At 32.4% G+C, this 17,198-nt stretch overlaps 1 protein-coding gene across 1 annotated transcript in view; it reads left to right on the forward strand.

The window, feature by feature from the left end:
- Positions 1–16,924, forward strand: part of LOC145292178 (arylsulfatase B-like) — a 203,233-nt gene extending 186,309 nt beyond the window's left edge. The window contains exons 6-9 of the mRNA XM_080138450.1: positions 5,269–5,364; positions 7,921–8,164; positions 11,075–11,226; positions 16,152–16,924. Coding sequence (XP_079994576.1) covers positions 5,269–5,364; positions 7,921–8,164; positions 11,075–11,226; positions 16,152–16,417 — 758 coding nt within the window. The 3' untranslated portion in view covers positions 16,418–16,924. The remainder of the gene's footprint in view (positions 1–5,268; positions 5,365–7,920; positions 8,165–11,074; positions 11,227–16,151) is intronic.
- The last annotated feature ends 274 nt before the right edge of the window (positions 16,925–17,198 follow it).

Genomic DNA, 17,198 nt, shown 5'->3' on the forward strand with positions numbered 1-17,198 from the left:
TCTGATGCAGTTTTATTAGATACAACATGGTGTCAGTATCTGTCCTTAAAAAACATTCAGATTCCCTTAGGTATATCTTTTTACTATTATCCACTTTAACTTCATATTTGTTTACAATTTCAGAAATTAAGCAATTACCCTCCAATGGACATTCGTTAGGTATTCTACAGTTACATTCTCTCTCCAAATTTAGTTCTCCTGACTTAATTCTATTATTATTCACTATTTTGTTTATTTTCCCATTAATAGAACCTATTATAGCATAGTCTAGATTGGTAGCGGTTGAGAATGAAAGTTTAACTGTTTTCTTATTAATTATTTTACTTAATCTATTTTCTGGGGTGAAGTTATTATCAATTATTTTGTAAAACTCTTTAGGGAAATTATTTTGTATAAGTTCGCTGAAAGGAGAATTAAACCAAACTTTTTTTTGTCTATTTCTCTTATTCTTAATAATATTAATACTATTATATGCTTCTTCATTATTCATAATTTCGTTCTTTTTATTCATCTTATTATTTTTATACCTAATTTTGTTCTTTACTTCTTCTTTTCATTGTCATGTTGTATGATATTGTGTAGTTTGTTCTGCTATTTTTATTATTCACTCTCTATCTGTGCCTAAAACTAAAAGAAAATTTAATAAAGTTTCTCTCCTAGAACTACCTGTCTGTGCAAAACAATACCGTGGGATTACTTCTAAGTTGACTATAACATGGTCGGGTTCAAGTTTAATATAAACAAATTCTTGTTGAGTAGTCCTCTTAAGCAATTAAACCCTATCCAAGTTCCACCATTACCGATCATCATGGTGCTGTCTCATTTCCCATCTGACATTCATTAACTTTTATCCTCGAGTAGCCTTTGAGCCTTGGTAAGTGGTGACCCTCATAGTATAAATAACTTTAATTTGAAAATATTTCTTAAAAGAACATGTCCACTCATCAGAAAGATTTACCGAATATTTAGAACTTAGTAGTACCTAAGTTAAATGGGAGTATATTTATAACGTTACCTATGTTTACACACATACATGTATGCAGTCTACGTCGGAAGGAACATAGGACAAGTAATAACTCGACTCACTTTTTTTTTTGTAATAACGACATTTATTTCCTCATTCTCCCACTACATGTGACTTCTCATTACAGCTGTGACGTCACCACGTCCTCTCTAACATGCTCTATCTCTCTCTCGTTTTTATAGTCTTTCTTTCTCCTTACCGTAACGACATTTCGCACACGGTTTTGTATTTGCATACACACGTTTGGGTTCTGTTACATAATAAGAACAACCTTTCTTGCTGTATTTAAAAAAAAGTTTTTCCAAGAAGATGGTGAATCCTACACCTTTTAGTAACTATGTATAATTTTGAAATGTGCCACGATCATTCTTCAGTTCGTTTATTGATTATTGACCCCATCGCAATCATTCCATTCTCCAGATTTTCACATCATATAAAAAAGGGTGGAGTCTATTTTTTTTTTCGTTTATTTTCCCAAGTCGTTAAACAAAACAAAAATGAATGCGTTCAATCAAGCAAATAATTCTTGGAATGATAATTACTAACATAAGAATTCTACAAAGTATTTCACAAGAAGAATTTTCCACAGCTCCTTTGGCTATTTTCCACAGCTGAAATATTTAGTATTTCAATATTTTTCAATATTTGTCCATGTCTAAAGCTAAATTCGGTACTAAGGAATTTAGGTTATTCGGAATTTTTACTAATTGTTTAAAGGGAATTAACTCTAGTTTACTAAAATATCCGTTACTTTTTTCATACGATAATTTGGGACGCTAAATAATTCGAAAAATTTTAAGAAAAGAAAGATACGACTATTTTTTTTCGAAACAAAATAATTTTTTTTCAACGATTTTATTTGATGTAACAAAGCTTGAAGTTTTATAGCATTAATCACAATAAATATAAACTGTTTTCATTAGAAAAAAGAACATTATCTTTTATTACAATGTCTCTGCAATTACCGAGACTTTTCCTTCGTTTTTGTATTGTTAACAAATATGAAGAATCTTTAAAAATGAAAGATGCGAATATTTTTTTTTCCAAAACTTCATGATTGCCAAATTGGCATTACATTAATAACAACAAAAACGTAAACTGCGACGACATTGTAATTTCTCTTATACAAAACATTTGAGTAATTGTAAGAAAAAATGATTATTTAAAAATATGTTTATTTACTTGTATGGATATATAGCATGTACATTTCGCAAATGAATAAGTTTATTATCATATTGTGATGAATTTTTAATAGTTCCAAAAGTATGAATATTTTCACAGAAAATAATGAATGATAATTCAGCAGTTCTAAAATCAAGAATGTGAATAATTCAAATTTAAACGTAGATAATAATTATGAATCTAGTAGATGATGTTGCCGAATATTTTTTTTAATCAGGGGTGTGGAATTTGCCGAGCTTGTACCTCTCATAGTCGCATTTTTTCTTAAAATTAGAGTCGCAAATTCTCGTATGAAACAATTAACAAATCTCTTAGTAAACTAGAGTTATTTAACTTAGAACAATCAGTAAAAATTCCGAATAACCCGGATTTAAACAAAACATTCTATAAATGAGAACAATGTAAATATTAGATCTATTACAATTATACAAATGCCAATAAATTAATAATCGTCTCCATTCGACAACAGGAGAGCTCGGCTGATATCGGCATTCATCATTATAGCCTGACAATGGGGAAGAAAAATGTCTATATTTTACTGAAGATGGCCTGAGTCGACTGAAATATATGACGTATAGGTTTTATTTACAAAAAAAAAAAAAAAAAAAAAAGAGTCCGTTAGCACCGAAGTTGGTTTTCAAAATGATTTCTTATGTTTTCAATTCTGTATTGCTTTTAAATGTAAAGATATTGAATCTGTTATGAATAATATATTTCAATCATGTTCGAAGTTGGATATTTGTCCTTATTTCTTAGATGACATAAAACTTTTTGACCACAGTAAAATTATTCATAGATTAATCATGGCAATAAAGTAAAGATATAATATTTTGGGTGGATTTAATAAATACCAAAAATTCTTCAAATGTAGGTAAGTATGTCGGTGTAAACACTTAAAATAATGAATAGATCACTGTAGTCTATATTTATTTTGGATTGCATTCCACTCAGGCTTATGTACATTTGCAAAATAAACCTGTCAATGAGATAGGACTATAAACACCTTCTTTAAATGTGTTACGTCAATGATCTTTTTGAACAATAGGGAAGGTAGGAGGTGCCTTAAATACGTTTCCACACTTTTCGTATAGGCATTTTTATTGATAGTACACACATGAGACTCTAGTCTCCTTCGAAGTGATCTCCTCCAGCTGCAATACACTTGTTGTACTGTTCCAACAACTTCTGGAAGGTCCCATGGAAGTTCTCTTTTGTGAGCATGTCAATGACCCTTGGTACAGCCTCTTTCATCTCCTCAATTGTTTCATAATGACAGCCTGTAAAATTTTTCTTGAGTTTAGGGAATAACCAAAAGTCATAGAGAGCAAGGTCCGGACCATAGGGAGGGTGAGAAACTGTCTTCATGCCCATCTTGATCAAGCAGTTTGTGACAAGGATGGAGTTGTGGACTTGTCACCAAATCTTCCACATTTTCAGTTCCTTGCAAATACTTGTGTGTACAGTTCCCACATTAACATTAAACTGTGCTTATTGTTTCTATAGACACACGACAGTCCTTATCCATGAAATTCTTTATTTGGCCAATCAACTCTGGTGTTCTGACTTCATTACTCCTCCCACACCTCTCATCATCCTTCACATACATCCTACCGTCCTTGAATCTATTATGCCACTCAAAAACTTATGCTCGATTCATGCAAGATGGTCCAAAAACAGTCTGAAGCATTCCATGCGTTTCCATGGAATTTTCTCTAAATTAAAAACAGATTTTTATTGCATATCGTTCTTCTAAATTGTTCTCACGTTCAGATTGCATTTTTGAAATGCACCACCTGTGACAACCAGGCTTTAGTGGGGTGTATTCCAAATCCTGCTAACCTGAAATCATAAAAATTGGTCAGTCATCGCATAAGATATACAACAATGGCATATTGTATTTTTAAGAGTCTATGGTAATTTTAAATGTTTGTACAAAAAAAGGCTGGAAACTTATTGAAGGCACCTCGTAGTTTGCACATTTCTGGTTGTCACATATGTCTCTCCCTGCTATCCCCGAACATATATGAAACATTTTAACAATAGTATTAAGGTGAGTCAAACGGTTTAAAATATTTCGAATCAAACGGTATAAAATATTTTGGCAAGTTATTTAATTTAACTGAGATCGTGAAGGGGACAAACTTCATTGAACTGTGAGACATTGAGCTGGCCTGATTTGCTTCATATTTCTATGCATTAGATTTTCCACTTTTGTTTAGAACACAACCTAGTGTCCAACGGTTTTAGCCGTACATGACCTTGCCTGATTACCAGAGTTCCTGCAACCAGAGCAAAATTACTGTCATCAACTGAACACATTCTATTAAAATACTTGTAAACAGGCACAGGGATGAAACGTTGTGGCGATGGAACAGGGGTGGGGGGTTATTTAACGTAATAGATCTGAAATGATTTTTAAAACATGAAATATCAAAAGCGATTTCTCAATTAAATTTTCCATCTAAATTTGGAAGAATTCGACCTTGATCAATAGTTTCAATATCCAAGATCAAGGAAATATAAGACTTTATTGGCTACAATATTGGTCAAGTAGCGATTCTCTACAATGAACAAAACCGAAATTATCATAAAAAATGTGACTTTTACCTTTTGTTATAGCCATGAACAATCTTTTGAATGAGTTTGGTCGAGTGATGTAGACGCTAGATGTACAAAAACAAACAGACAAAAAACACTCGATTGAAAACATAACCACATTTGGTAGAAATAATAATCGTATTTTAATGAGTCAAATTAAGTCGCTTTATTTTAAAGAACTCCATCGAGTTTGTATAAAAATTCACTTAGATAAAAATTGCGTCATAGTGCAGTTACCCTTTGGTGTTTTAGGGCCAAAAGATTTATTAGTTTCATTGTAGATGTGCCCTTAACTGTGCCCGAAATCTATGATTCAAAACTCTTTGCAGCACTTGAGCTCAAGTGAGACTGTTTGATGTGTTTAAAAAATTGATTAAAATAAAATATTTTCAACACGAAAATAAAATTTGAAACACAAGTCCAATGTATAGATAAAAACAAGAAAAAATGTATACTCATTTCAGCAATGGTCACTTGTGTAGATGAAGGAATTGGTTATTTGGTTACAATGCTTAAAAGACGGGGAATGTGGAAGAACACTGTGTTTGTCTTTTCTACCGGTAAGTAAGGTCTTATTATTGCATGTTATTTTATTGTCATCCTTTTTTTTAAATTTAAAAAAAAATTAAAGTTATCTTACCACTTGAATATTTGTTTGTTTTAAATCTCTGCTTCTCGTGATCCTACTTTCTTTGATAAAATAGGGACTTGATCAAATTGTTAATCAAAATAGGGACTTGATCAAATTGTTATTCAAAATAGGGACTTGATTAAATTGTTATTCAAAATAGGGACTTGATCAAATTGTTAATCAAAATAGGGACTTGATCAAATTGTTAATCAAAATAGGGACTTGATCAAATTGTTAATCAAAATAGGGACTTGATCAAATTGTTAATCAAAATGGGGACTTGATCAAATTGTTAATCAAAATGGGGACTTGATCAAATTGTTAATCAAAATAGGGACTTGATCAAATTGTTAATCAAAATGGGGACTTGATCAAATTGTTAATCAAAATAGGGACTTGATCAAATTGTTAATCAAAATGGGGACTTGATCAAATTGTTAATCAAAATAGGGACTTGATCAAATTGTTAATCAAAATGGGGACTTGATCAAATTTTTAATCAAAATGGGGACTTGATCAAATTGTTAATCAAAATAGGGACTTGATCAAATTGTTAATCAAAATGGGGACTTGATCAAATTGTTAATCAAAATAGGGACTTGATCAAATTGTTATTCAAAATAGGGACTTGATCAAATTGTTAATCAAAATAGGGACTTGATCAAATTGTTAATCAAAATGGGACTTGATCAAATTGTTAATCAAAATGGGGACTTGATCAAATTGTTAATCAAAATAGGGACTTGATCAAATTGTTAATCAAAATGGGGACTTGATCAAATTGTTAATCCAAATAGGGACTTGATCAAATTGTTATTCAAAATAGGGACTTGATCAAATTGTTAATCAAAATAGGGACTTGATCAAATTGTTAATCAAAATGGGGACTTGATAAAATAGTTAATCAAAATAGGGACTTGATCAAACTGTTAATCAAAATAGGGACTTGATCAAATTGTTAATCAAAATAGGGACTTGATCAAATTTTTAATCAAAATAGGGACTTGATGAAATTGTTAATCAAAATAGGGACTTGATCAAATTGTTAATCAAAATAAAACTGAGGTTTGTGTTACTGTACACAAAGATTCGAAAAAGTGGTAAAAAAAATCCAATACATAACAAATAAATGTTATCAAAGGCAAGATAAGTTACTCCTCTTCCTTATTGGTTTTACTCACTTTAAAACGTGGAATCTTTCGAAAATCATACAGTGTTTATCGATATATTTGAAAAAGAAAAATAGCGGCGTGCTCGCAGTTGAATACGGTAAGTTTAGGAAAATTAATTCAAACTGAATAATTATACAAAATACTGTTAGAAACTCACTTAATATATGTTACCGTGGCATAGGCGGGCATATGTTCGATGGGTTTCTAACAGTATTTTGTCTAATTATTTAGTTTGAACTCATTTTTACAAACATACCGTATTCAACAACGATCACGCCGTCTGCTGTCTAAATACTAGAGAGAAAGATAGAAGTAAGAAAGAAAACGGACAGTGAATGTAAGTTGCATTATTATATTGACTATGGCAACAATTTCATTATTACTTTCATATTTATTAGGTCAAATTAAACTTTAATGGTCCCGTTGAAGTCAGAGTGTAATTGTTCATGTATTTCTCGCACTAATGTAACTTTAATAATTGAATTATTATTTGTTATTATTAATATTAATAGTATTAATCGAAAATGCAATAGTATAAAATGAAAGGAAAATCTTTTAAATCTTATTAAAAAAAATAATTTGATTATGAAATCAAAAATTCACCAGAATGCATTTCAGTTTCTGCATAAACATGTCCATGATTATGTTTCTGGATTTTTCAGATGAGGCTCGATAATTTATATTATTTTTATTATTCGGACTACTGTTCTTGTCCTCACTGTTATTCTCACAATCACTTAGAACTGAATTTTACTTATTACGTTATTCGTTACAACATGCGGTGTTATGACATTCTTATGGAGGTTGAAGGTTCAATCTTCAGTGTGGACGATAATAAGAATACAACTGAATTACTTAAGACCTCTGACCAGACACGGCTTACAGAACAAGAACATGCTACCCCCATGGATGAAATAAATTCCCTACAGATTCCCAAGTTCCAGAGAAGGATTCAAGAGTTCAACAAGATACATCTGAAGAAGGACGAAGGTTACATTGGTCAAAACGTTACGAGAATAGCGCTCAAAATGAGAGTCACTGTTTAAATAATAATTTTAGTTAAAAGTTGAAAGAAAATAATGAATTGTTTTCTGACTTTTCGTGAAACCATGTTATTTCTCATACAGGAGAAAAACAGACGATTCCATTCTCCTTATTGAGGTACGATTAGTTTCAACATATTTCAAATCCATGCAAAGTTCGATAAATTTGCTAGCAATTCTTAAAATCAACAAGCGGTTTGACATTCTTACTTATGATATATTCGGTTGTTTTTTTTTTAATTTTTAAATAAATGTTCTTTTTTCCTGCAGACAATGGAGGCAGTATTTCTGAAGGATCTTCAAATTGGCCATTGCGAGGAGAGAAAGGTCGGTATTGGGAAGGTGGTGTGAGAGGTGTTGGATTTGTGTACAGCAAACTTCTACGACGGAGAGGTCGGAAACTTCGAGAACTTATGCATATCACGGACTGGTACCCAACGTTTGTGGGACTAGCTGGAGGATCTTTGAAAGGGACCAAAAAACTTGCAGGTTTTAACCAATGGAAGACAATTTGGTATGTACCTTTGGAGTCTTTATATATCAGAGGTGTGTGTGTGTGTGTGTGTGTGTGTGTGTGTGTGTGTGTGTGTGTGTGTGTGTGTGTGTGTGTGTGTGTGTGAAATAAATAGACAATCAAAATGATGGATAGGGTTTTTTTTTAAATGGAGATTGAGCATTCTGGCAATTCATCTTATATAAAAACTCAGCATTACAACATATTTACTATAAAACCTTATGTATAGAATCTTTATTCCGATTTTGAATTGTTATTCAAATCCAAATAGCATATGGTTAGAAGCATCGACTTTTGTCTGATTAGACGAATTTCAATTCTGGCTTCAGGCAATTGCTAGTCTAATTGCACTGTAGAGCTGTGATACAACAAAACAAACATTTCAAACATTTTCACCTGGTCAAAATGATAAGACCACTGATAATTTATCTAACAAAAGGCAATTATAAATTACTAAAAAGGGTCTCAGTATTTAGTATAGCCTCCATTATTACGAATTACTTAAAAAATTCTCTTCGGCATGCTTGCGACTAAGTTTTTTATCAGTTGCGAAGGAATTTTATCCCATGTACTGAAAACTGAATCAGAAAGGGTGACATCCTTGAACACTTCTTTTGCCATCCATCCCCAAAGATTTTCAATGGGATTGAGGTCCGGAGAACATGCTGGATGATCTAACAATTCTATATTATTTGAAGAAAAGTATTCTCGCGCTTGTCGAGAAGTGTGTATCGCAGCGTTGCCTTGCTGGAAAATCCAATTTCTTCCACACAGACGTGAACCTTCAGTCCTGATAGAAGCCTTTTCAAGCATTGAAATGTACTTCAATGATGTTTGCCGGCCTTTCACTACTTGCAACTTTAGGGTCCTAGCTGACGAAAAAGCACCCCAGATCATTAAAGACCCTCATCCATGATGCCGAGTTGAAAAAGTCTCTTTGGGCAAATTTTTATCATGCCAGTAGTGTTGAAATCCATCTGGACCATCTAGATTAACTTTTTCTCATCGGAGAAAATTACATTTTCCCACTTCTCTTCATCCCAAGTCTGGTATTTGGCGGCATATTTAAGTCGGTTAGTTTTGTGCTGTTCAAGAAGACATGGTTTCTGCAGTCACTTTAAATGATTGAAACCCTTCATTTTCAGATGCCTTCTGATGGTTTTAGGACTACATTCTGCTGCTGTTTGGCTTTTCAATCGACTTGAGCTCATACTGGAGGGTTTTTTTAAACTTCTTCTGATACGGCGATCCAGTGATGTGGTTATTTTTTTTTGGTCGACCTGGACTCTTTTTGTGCCCATATTGATCTGGATTTCTTAAAAAAAATTGTGATGACCGTTTTGCTACGATTCACTTCGTTTGCAATGGATCTATGGGAGAGTCCACACCTATTAAGCTAAAAGATCCTTCCTCTCTCAAACTCTGATAATGGTTTCCCTTTTGCCATTTATAATTTAGTAAGATGTTTTTTATCCACTGACAAGTTGCTTTTAGTAACATAGAAATCTTTTTGTATTCATTTTTTCAAAACTAGCCGATTTTATTAAAGTGATCTTATAATTTTGACCAGGAGAAAATGTTTGTTTTTTAAAAAATAATTATTAGATCAGGGTTAAGGTTTCGAATGAAGCAGATTTCATTTTTTTCCATCATATTTTCCCTTTTGGCAATGGTTTCAACCATTTGTTTGATTAAAAATTCGATAATATGTGTAAACGCTTACTTTCTTAAGTGGTCTTATGATTTTGACCAGGACTGTATATATTATATATATATATATATATATATATATAGTGGAACGATAAAATTGTCGTCCTAGAAAAGACATTATTCCATTTCCGTTTGATTAAAATCAGTTTTCTTTTGCTGCTGCAGACCATCTATTATTTGAGAGTTGTGTACAAATCCCAAGAGCGACAGGAGCCTTCTATCATGTCTGAAAGTAACACAATGTTCAACGTGCAAGATCGGAGATGCACCGTTTCACAAGGTTTCAGTCAATGTAATCTACAACCTTCTCCAGGTTGCAAGGATCCGTATGCAGTGGTTAGAGTACTTGGAAAAATCAATTGTAAAAATGATATTCACCTGAAGGTTGAAAGTTCAATTCTCAGTGTGGGCGACTGAAAAATACAATTGCAAATTACTTACGACTTCTATCCAGTCATGGTTGACAGAATGAGATAAATAAAGGGTTCTGTTCGAAATTCCGTCCAAATTCCTGAGTTCGACAGAAACATTCCTGAGTTCGATAAGTTATGCCTGAAGAAGATCGGAGGTTACCTTTACCGAAACGTTGTGGAAATAATATTCAAGATGAAAACAGCAGCCAGAAGAATCCAAATAAAATGGATAATGAATCCTCATTTAAAAAATGCAGAAACTGAAATTAGGTTGTTGATTAAAATATAGTAAAAGTGAACATACATGTGTTCAGCTCGTTGCAATGATCATGTATGCAAATTTCATTTTATAAGCAAAGAAGGGGCGTCTTAATCTAACAGTAAATATTAATTATAAAAAAGAAAGGATAAGAATAATCACGTATGTAAATTTTAATTTTATTAGCAAAAAAAAAAAAAATGAAGGCTTAATCTTAAAAAAAAAACAATTGGTAATAATAAAATTTAAATAATTTCTTTCATTTGTAATATAGATCCAAGAAAGAGGGGGGTGTAGGGGAGGAAAATAGGAAGCTGGAGAGAGAGATAGAGAGAGTTATATATAGAGAGAAAGGTTCTAAAAGCAAGATGTTACAAACATATTTTAACTCTTTTACTTTGTTCTCCAGGTTCTCGGTACAACATCGGGTAGCCATGCTTGTGTATGAATATAATTTGGCAATATTGAAATCTGCTTTGCTAACCAATGAATAATCATGCCTTGTTTCATGCCCTTTCTCTTTCACAGTTATGGAATGCATACAAAGCGTAAAGAGATTCTTTTTAACATTGACCCTTGCTCTGATTTGCATGGTGAACGGTTGCCTGGGACAGATTTTGATACGCGCGTCAAGTCTTCCATTCGCTTAGGGGTGTGGAAAGTACTGACTGGGAAACAGGGTAAGTCATTACGCCCATTTCATCTTTTATATCATTAAGAGTAGAAAAATTTCTGTGAAAATCAACATCTGCTCTTTTCTTTTATATCAGTTGTTTGAAGTCCGAAAGAGATTACTGTACACATTTGTTTTGGATGAGTCATTTTAATTTCATAATATACAGAACAGTTGTATTTCGTTGTTGTTAAAGTGTTGCATAGGAGCGCATCTCTTACAATGTATGTATAAAAGTCAGCTCTGCATATTTTTCGTGTGTGGGAGTGTATAATAATTTTTATCAATCTATTTTATCAATTACCCCTATTTCCACTGTATTTTAATTGCCTCTGAAATATGGCTGTGTTTATCAAATAAATGACAAATCTTTTGTCTCAAAAAACAACTGCACTTTATTAACAACAGACTGATTTATAGCATGCATCTTTGACCTCTGTGACTGACTTGTTTTCAAAACCCATTTTTCTTTATTACCATTTTATAAATCTAAATCTATTGTTTCTTTGTTTAGCATTGATATTTCCGTCTTTCAGTATAGGTCAGAATATTGGTTGCTTTCTCCCACTTGTTTTTATTTAACGAACTTAGCATCATTTCGGAGTTTTGTTACTTCAATTCCCAAACCTGTCCCATTATTTAACAAAACGTGTATCCTTATTTGAGTGTCTAAAGTTATTTGGAAATGAATATTTTATTCGCAATTTACATTTGTGCCAACAATTTAGGTCTCTCTTATACTCAGGATATTTTTTTGTAATTTTATTATATGACACATAGTCAGAATATTGTGGGAGCCCCAATTTTTTTATGTAATTGGGGCAGTTATAAAAATAAATATAACGCAAACCCACCCTCATGTGGGCAATAAAAAGATTGTACATTAACTCTACCTCTTCTTTTTGGTGCAAAGGGAGAGAATCTGCATGTGAGAGTAGAACTTCAGGTTTTATAACTATTTGGCACAGAGAAAAAGAATAAATGATATAAAAATAGGTTGGTTTTTACGGTCAATTTTTGCAAATATATAGCAAGGAGTGTAGAGACAAATTTGATACATTTTGGAAAGGTGAAAGACCTAAGATACAACGTTTCACCCTGCTGTTGCATCAAGAGAGAAACAGCTAAAAGCTAAAAGCAGCAGCTGAGCAAAATGTGAGTTATAGGTCTTCGAGTTGTCCATTTTAACTCATACAATAGCATTAATTTTATCTTTTTATTATCGTTTTGGAAAGGAAAAACGTGATATATTCATGAATAATTGATAGTTCTCAAAATTCAAAGTACCTCTTCAAGACACGGTTGCAGAAAAAAATTACCTTAGTCTAAATAGACTTCACATTCAGTGATCGAGAAGACAATAAACTAAGTGTAGAATCAAAACAGATACTACACTTTTTTCTTAATCAAAAGAAAGTATCTATCTGTATTAATAATATTATGAGAAAATTTCTTAGATATACATTTGCTTTTCTTGCACATTAAAAAAAATAATGTCCTTCCAGCATCTTCGTAACACTTGTTTCCATTATTTTGTCCTTTAGTTCTCACATTCCATGAGTGATGCTTCTGACAAAGGGGGAAGAATGGCTGTTTTCTGGGTTAGAATCTATCCATTTAACACTTATCGTTGGCTAGTTTTTGACCTCGAAAAAGCATTTCTTAGCTGCTTATATCAAATAGCTTCATGCCTTGTCTGGAGCGATTTTCATAAAACAAATACATCTACTCATAGAATCTGCCTCAAGCTTCCATTAGTCTCCAGAAGAGACCTGGATCTAATCTCCTCTAAACTCGTTCAATACACTACAAAAGGAGTCACAAAATGCAATAAACAGCGATGTGAAGTTTGTGACATAATAATAGAAGGAAACACATACACATTCAAAAATCCAACACAAACATTCAGAATAAAAAAGAACCTAAACTGCATATCTAGGAATGTAGTGTATGCACTAAGATGCACAGAATGCGACAAATCTTACATATGCGCCACCAAAAACCTCAGCAATAAAGTGGCCTTACATAAGAGCAACATCAAAATCGCAGATAACAGACACCTCTATGTTTCAAAACACGTGCATACATGCAGTGGAAATAGCTTCAAAATAATACCAATCTTCCAAACAGACAATTATTTTTATTTACTTACACGGGGAAAAAATTTCATGACAAGATTAACTCCCGAATTAAACAGAGCTTAATATTTACGCACAAACAAATGAAATGCAAAGCACACCCGCACACACGTTCATATACACACCCCCACACATATATCAGAACCGATACATTAAAACACACATATGCATTCAGCCACACACAGGCACAACACCCCTATTTTTAATATTGTTATGTAATGGGTTTTATTTTTATAGAAGGTACCAAATATGTATATGTTGTGTTGTGAGTGTTATTTTTGAGTCTTAGAGGTTCATGTTGTTGAGTTAACATATTGGAGACATAAACAGGGTATATATAACGAGACAGACAGTTCTGTATATATAAGAGACGCAATACATATAAAGAGAGAGACAGTTCTTATATATAAAAAGAGGAGATGTATGAATATCTTGATAAATAGACCGAGAGTGTGTGTTTGACATTTACGTTTTGACAGTTGTACATTTTTATAAACACAAAGTTCATATTAATACAATTTCACTTTACCTTTGTTTTGGTAGAATGACACAACACAAGACAGCAGTTATAAAAACACATGATGATACGTTTATTTCTTCTTCGACCGGTCGGACATGATTTTGTATTTCAGGGATTCAAAGTTGTTACATGGTTCTCTCTAAAAACCCTCTCGCTTCCAGGGGGTGCCTTGACTCTAACCGAGAATTGGTCTGAACCTCTCTGCTTCTCTGATCTGACTGATCTGATCTCTCTAACTAACTTCGAACTCTTTCCTATATTGAGAAATCACATGTACGTCTGGTCAACGTTACCATAACTCACGTGTTATCAACATGCGCGATTTGCACGTTTTTGAAACCATTTCTGACGACCAGGAAATTTCTCATTCTCTTTGTTGTTTTACAAAGACATTTAACCTACTTGTCTAATTCTGTAATCCATATTTTTATTATGCATTCTTTCTAAGAATGTGAATAGTTTCCAGCAAAATTTGTATTTTTAAATATTTTAACAGAATCAACAATTTACTGGACATTCCATTTATAATAACATTCTGTGTTTATTTTAACTTATGATTGGAATTCTCAATTCCAAGTCTAGCTTCGCAAGTTCGAATCCTTGACTATCCTATTTCATTTTTACATTGAGATTGTCGGACTGACTTCCTCATCTTGGTTGTTATAGTCACAACGTTTCGGCCGTTTTGCCCTCCGACCTTCATCAGGTGTTTTTGTATTGAACTGGGTAACCGTTTGCTAGTGACATATGGCCGAGTGGTCCTAGACGTTGTATCAAAGTTTACAGTTACCCAAAGGTGCTGAGTTCAATCCTGAACGAAGGCAGTGAAAAGTAACATTCAAAACAGAGAATCAGCATCTATGTCCCAGAGCCTAGCTGGAGTCCGAACACAGTACGCCCATAATAATAATAAAGGGTTGGGTTCGAGACTCCTAACAAACGGTTCCCCAATTCGATACAAAACACCTGATGAAGGCCGGAGGGCAAAACGGCCGAAACGTTGTGACTATAACAACCAAGATGAGGAAGTCAGTCCGACAATCTCAGTAAATGAAAACATCTCATCTCAAAAAACACAGACAATTACTATATATATATATATATATATATATATATATATATTCATTTAATTTTCATTGAAATATATATATATATATATATATTAAAATTATATGAAATATATATATATATATATATATATATATATATATATATATTAAAAGTCTAAAAACATCACAAGTTTTTTTAAAAAGTGTACATTAATATTGTATTATTTGGATTATTCAGACTACGGTTTTCATCTTCAGTGTTATTCTCACAACGTTTCGGCTGATGTCAAAACGCCTCCATTCAGTCTAAAATAAACAATGGATACCCCTGTATTGGTGGTTACGTATGCAATTGTGAGGCAAACATTGCACAATTTCCAACCACACCTGTCTTGAATCGGTACTGCTTGAGTCCTGTGGCAAGGGGAAGTCCAAGATCATTGGAAACAATACCGAGATAAGCAGACAGCATATACAGCACTTGGAATTCCTAAATGGACACCCATTTTAATATTAACCAGGCTCATTGTTGCTTAACTGTCATGATCTAACAGGAACCAGTTTGTCAACGTGATTCGGCCAATGTAACCTTCGATCATCTTTAGATGTATTTTGTCAAACTGGGGAATCTATAAGCAATTTCAAACGTAACCCTTTATTTAATCCATGGGGGTAGCATATTCTCATTCTATCAGCCAGTATTGAGTAGAAGTTTTAAGTAATTCGCAGTTGTATTCTAAATATCACTCGCATTGTGGATTGACCATACAACCTCCAGAAGAATGTTGCTTGAAACTTAATTTACTTAGTACATTATCCGTTATGTCACTCAAGATGAGAAAGGTAATCTGAAATAATCCAAATTATCAATCCACATCGAAAATTACAGAAACATATATTGTTTTAAAATTAACACAATAATAATTTGACATATCATCTTTTATTACATATTATGTTTTCCTCAATAATTCCCCATGTAAAAGACTCTCTATCAAAAAGCATAAAAATGTTTTCCAACGTAACAACAAACAGATACTTGCACAATTCCATATAGCTACACTGTTGTCTCAGTGACCACCGTACACTCATTAACCCCTATCCTTAAGTGGCCTTTGAGCCTTAATAAGTGGTGACACCCTTTTAAAAAGTGTCTTGAATATAAAAATGTGACGTGTTTATTCTAATCTAAGATTTGTTTCTTTTCGTATTCTTTTTTGTTCAAAAGGACGTGGCCATTGGTTTGCTCCACCTTATGAAAGGCACTTGACAATGAAAGACACACAACCCCAGGAGAATAACGTTTGGATGTTTAACATTGCCAAGGATCCATTGGAACAAAAGGATCTATCCAAGATCTATCCAAGAAGGCTGAAGCTAATCCTTGACAGGATGGCCTATCACAACAAAACATCTGTGGACTGTACCCAACCAAGTAATGACATTATGGCGGTCCCTTATCTCAACAATGGAATGTGGGGACCATGGCTTTAACTTTCAGAGAACTTAATTTTGTTGCAAGTGTTAAATTGTTGTAAGACTATTTGCATTCTTGGCTAAGATTTTTAAAGAAAAAGATTAAATTGTTGAATGTAAAAGAAAAATGAGTTACACTTTTTTTTAAAGATATTTAAAGAATTTCACTTTTTTCTTATTATTTAAAATATCTTGAAATTGAAAATGAAGCAGACATTTTAATTATTGTAATTTGTTTTTTTTTTCTTAATTTTAACAAAATTTAATCTTTTTTGGTATTGATACTCCAAATATTTATAGCCACAAAATGTGCAGTTAAATTAGAGCCATTAGTTTTGAGAAAAAGGTACATGAAATAGAATATGATGGTTTTGCATTACTTTTTTTAAAAACTATTATATTGCCATCTTTTATCGCCACCAGGGAACAAGTCCATCACAAGAAAAAATATCTGAACGAATCAATAAGATAATCTTAAATTATTAAAGTTATAAAAATAAATAAACATAATACGGTATCACTCTATCATTTCTTATTTAATATTTCTTCTTATTTAATATTTTGTACTTAAAATTTTAACATTAACATATTTCTACAATGAATATTTTTTTTGTTTATTTTATCTACAAATGCTGCAAATTCATTTTTAATTATTAAATAAAAAAAATGCTTTTTTAATGATTCTTTATTTAAATTATTGTAATCATTTTGCTTTGAAAGATTAAAATTATTTTTCTTTCAAAATTATAAAATATGTATTTTTAAAGGCCAATACAAGCTATAAAACTCTCAGTTAAAA

This window comes from Euprymna scolopes, chromosome 13, assembly GCF_053919585.1.
Source record: "Euprymna scolopes isolate OS-2025 chromosome 13, ASM5391958v1, whole genome shotgun sequence".
Lineage (NCBI taxonomy): Eukaryota > Metazoa > Mollusca > Cephalopoda > Sepiida > Sepiolidae > Euprymna > Euprymna scolopes.